This window comes from Bemisia tabaci, chromosome 1 (genome assembly GCF_918797505.1).
Source record: "Bemisia tabaci chromosome 1, PGI_BMITA_v3".
NCBI lineage: Eukaryota > Metazoa > Arthropoda > Insecta > Hemiptera > Aleyrodidae > Bemisia > Bemisia tabaci.
Window position 1 is genome coordinate 69,624,964 of NC_092793.1, and position 4,369 is coordinate 69,629,332.

At 37.5% G+C, this 4,369-nt stretch overlaps 1 protein-coding gene across 1 annotated transcript in view; it reads right to left on the reverse strand.

Annotated features, from left to right (window-relative positions):
* Positions 1-355: 355 nt before the first annotated feature.
* The window catches only part of LOC109043161 (free fatty acid receptor 4), a 21,824-nt gene continuing 17,810 nt past the window's right edge, over positions 356-4,369 (reverse strand). Inside the window, exon 3 of the mRNA XM_019060268.2 lies at positions 356-4,369. Within this exon, the coding sequence (XP_018915813.2) occupies positions 3,818-4,369 (552 nt within the window). The 3' untranslated portion in view covers positions 356-3,817.

Sequence of the window (4,369 nt, forward strand, 5' to 3'; positions counted from 1 at the left end):
CTACCGCCATAGACATGAGCACTGAACCATTTTTTGCCATATTGATAATTTCGAAAAAATTAATCTTACAAAACGTATTCCTCATTAGTTTTAAAATATGGATGTAGGGTAACATACATCTCAATACCTTTGCATCAATGCCGGAATGTTCACTCTCAGACCCAATCTCAGAAATTTACCTTTTTTATTCATTTGCGCAGATACAGTAACTGCTATTTTCGCAAAAAGGTGGATAAAATAAAATTATCTTCTTTTGTTTAACTCGTATATCTTTCCTTTTGCTTCTGGTCGCAAAAAACCTATACTCTTTAGAGACTAACAATTGGTCTTATCAACAGGGGTAAAATATACGAAGTTGTATAAACTTGACGCACTAGCTTTACAATAGCTTCACTTTTATTTGTATAAAAACAATAAGGCGCAAAATATTTACATTTTTTAATTATTTACAATTATACATTATTGAGGGAAAACTTACATTTCATTTATACAAAGTTATAAGAAAAAGTGATTTTTTTTACAACAAAACTAGCATAACAAAAAATATCAATAATTTACGTTTTAAAACATATAAATGAGTTCGTAAATCTACAGGCGGGACGTTTAGGAAAGTTTGTGAAATGGTAACTTCACTTTTTCCCTCCAGGCTGGAGAGAGCTGAGAGTAATCGGTGGCTGAAGGCAAGATGCTGGTAACAGATAAGTTCATAAGATAAGTAAGTAAATATTGTACCTGGATTGACCATATTTTATTTTTTATCAGGTTCCTTTTCCCTTGTTAAATACCAAAGTTCCTTTTATCTCGTTTTCAAAAGAGGAAGGAATGCATTTACAAGAAAGATGCCATGATCATTGTGTGCGCCAAAAAATTCGACTATTACCTAATTATTCATCATTTTCTAACAGATCAAAAACGTGGATTTTTTTAAAGCAATTAATTTATATTGGATTTGGTTATTTAAATGGCAAGGCTTATCACAAATATAATACCAGATCAAACGTGTAAAAACTTATGACTAACAATGTTCTAGGAAATAATAATACATGACTAGGTATTGCATGATCGAATGGATTCTCAATAAAATCACAATGAAAATTGGTTACTAAATCTAGAAACCAAAACTGCCGTGAAGAATTTCCGACCAAATCACATGTATACTTTTTAACTATTTTCGCGTAATTTTTTCTCTTTCATTCACATCGCCTGTCTTAAAAGAACCCTGGATTAGGCACTGGTAGCTTGCGTAACTTGCAATTTTAAGATTTTAACCTCGAATTCAATGGCATTTTTGTACTTCTTGCTCCTCTGAATTTCTACTGAAAGCGAATTGGTTATTAAAGAAAATTCAAAAATATGATTTATAACGAGTATTTTGGACACGATTTGAGTTGATATGTGTGGAAAAAATGATTAATGATGATTAGCAAGTGAAAGAGTTCGGGTCCTTAATTTAGATGCGGTTTACCATCCCAAAAATCCATCAGAAGACAAATCTTTTAGTCACAGTTTAAAGAACCTGATTATGAGAATGCTATTCTGCTTAACTGCCATAGGATCACTTAGTAAATTAAGCATTATACTTTCAATGCGCACTAGTTGGTTTCGAAGTTAATTACAGGTTATACTTAGTGTTAAGGGTGTGAAACTTTTTTCCTTTCTTTTTTCAACAGGCTTTTAAATTTGATTTTTTAATACTAAATTGTGCGTTTTTAACATCAGTTAACATATGCAGAAAAAGTGCGAGAAGCCAAGGCAGAAAACGTTACTTAATCCTCGGAACGACGCAAACAACTCAGGCGAATACTAACATTTGAAAGGTTTCAAGAATGACATAACAGGAGACAGCACAGATCACTGCTAGGTACTGTCCGTAGCTTCGTAGATCCTTTGATAAACGTAGTTTAGAACCAAAGGTCCATGCTGAGTATAGTATTTTGTCCCTCTAAAATATCAGGAAAAAATTATGCTGTTCCCCATTCCTTACAGCGTAAATTGTAATTAAGAACTTTCGAACCCTACAAATTCTTTAGGATCTTTTGCCACGGCTACGTAATTTTTGTACACATACACAAAGGCTTACTTTAAGAATCCGTGTAGCTCGCTATTTCACAATCGCATGTTTTGCGGCATTGATTTAACTCTAGGTTTTTTCAAGATTTCAGAGATGCATAATTTGCTTTATAGAGTGTGCTATGGAATTGATCGTCAAAAAAAATTACTCGCTTGTTTTGCTGCTATTTCAAACGACATAAAAGAAACAACTGAAATGGGGACGAAATGGAGATTCTGATTCTACTTCCCCGCCGCACTCTAGAATTTATTGATATACAATAGACATTCTTTTTGGTTTGGTAACTACACAAATAATGACAAGTTTCAAAAGACACTAAAATCCCTTAAAAAATCGTAAAATTAATCGCGAAGAGGTAGTATTGAATAGGCCTATGGAGGTAATCGAGTTTTGGCGAGAAAAAAGGCGTCTTCCGCACGCCCCTCGGGTGCCGGTTTATCATTGTATTTCTTAGCTACTGATTAAAATTACTGATAACAGTTGCAGGCTCTAGCGTCAATTTATAGTAATATTATTCACAGGAAACATCACGGCTATTGCATTGCACGGAGAAAAATACTGTTGTGTGTAAATTCATTTTGGTAAATATTTAAGGTGAAACACTGAGCAACTCAAAGTTTGTGTTGATTCTGGTAGAAAGAATATTTTTTTAAAAAAACATGGAGAATCCCAGACTCAACCGAAGGCGTGTGCTGCGTTGTGTTGCACTTTCCAGAATAACCAAATAAGGGTGATTTTCATAGTCGTTCGATAAAAAACTCCTTCCCTTAGGATTCTCTATTTGGTTGACACCGTGACTAAGGAAGGTTTCAGGAATTCATACAAATAGCATCATAAAAAAGACAATTTTGCAATACTTGAATAAAATTCAGCGATAATTTTGAAAAAAGATCTTTCAATTAAAGGGATTAAAATCAGTTGCTTCTACAAAAAGTTAAAAATATTGAGGAGCAAATCTATGGTTTTGACAAACTTTTGACGCAGACTTACTTTAAAATTTACAAACCTCGCTATATATTTTCCTCCAAATTTTTAACTTCCAGTAGCGGCAAATGATTGTGCTCCCTTGCAAGGATCCATTACAAAGTTAAAGGTATTGCTGGATTCTATTCAAGGTATTCGCTAAAATTATCCTTTTTATGGTGCTATTTTGAGGGCTTACCAAAACCTCTCTTAATCGTAGTGTAAGCCGAAAAAGGGACCGGAGGCCTCTTATGGAAAGAAGCCATTTAAAAACGACAAGAAACACTACCCTATGTGTTCTTTCTCTTCAAAATGTGGATAAAACCACACTATAGTAGATTAAAAAACTACCTGAAGTTGCTACAATATCCATCGTGGTAGACGTGCCCTCTAGCTACGACATTATAAAGCGTAAACCGACGGCTACCACATGGCACTGGCGTTTTCTTAAGCAGCAACTAGCGGGCTGATTGTTGAAATCGATAGACAAAGGAGAAATGAAGAGTATGGAACGATCCTATTGACTGAAGTGGTTGGTTTCTATATACTAAGGAAGAAGAATGATGAACCAACTATAGGGTCTCTCGTAGGTTGCCGGTAGTTAGTCTATTATCTACTTCCTTTGTCGATTGTAAGCGCCCGCCTCCATACCGATAGAATCCTTCCATATCCGTTTCGTCTTCTTTGTCTATAGCTTTGTCTATCCATTCCAACAATCAGCCCGCAGTGAAGACACTGAACTTTTTTCTGCATTAAAATCAGTCGGCTCAGAAAAAAAGGTATTCACACGGCGAGAATTTGGTGAGAAGCCAAAGAATCTGCCCGAGTGCGAGGGTGCCCATCCCTTTCAGTACTAAGCGCCGGCTTAGGACTTCGAGATAGCGTACCATCCGTGTTCAGAAAGTCCCTACTTAGGGCCTTCTTCCGCTTGGAGAGGGAATGAATCTTCTTCAGGCAAGTCCTAAAGTGATCCGACAGGAGACCGTACAATATCGGATTGACGATCGTGGAGAGGAGGGCGATCTGGAGGGCCCAGATGAAGTGATGAGATCTGAGGAAGAAGTGAGTGTCCGCGTTTTCGCGACGTCCGTCCATGTAGATGAGACCCACGACCAGAGTGATCGGGGTCCACATGGACAAGACCAGGAGGACGTTGAGGACCAAGAGGCGGACGACCCTGACGTGACGGCTCAGGCGCTGCTCCTCGTTCGGGGAGGGGAGTTTCGACATGGACGAGAGCCAGCGGGTCCGCAAGGAACGGATCTTCTTGAAGATGCTGTAGTAGTGGTGGACGAGGGTGGCCATGGGGAGGACAGCCGCTAGGAGGACCGTGGG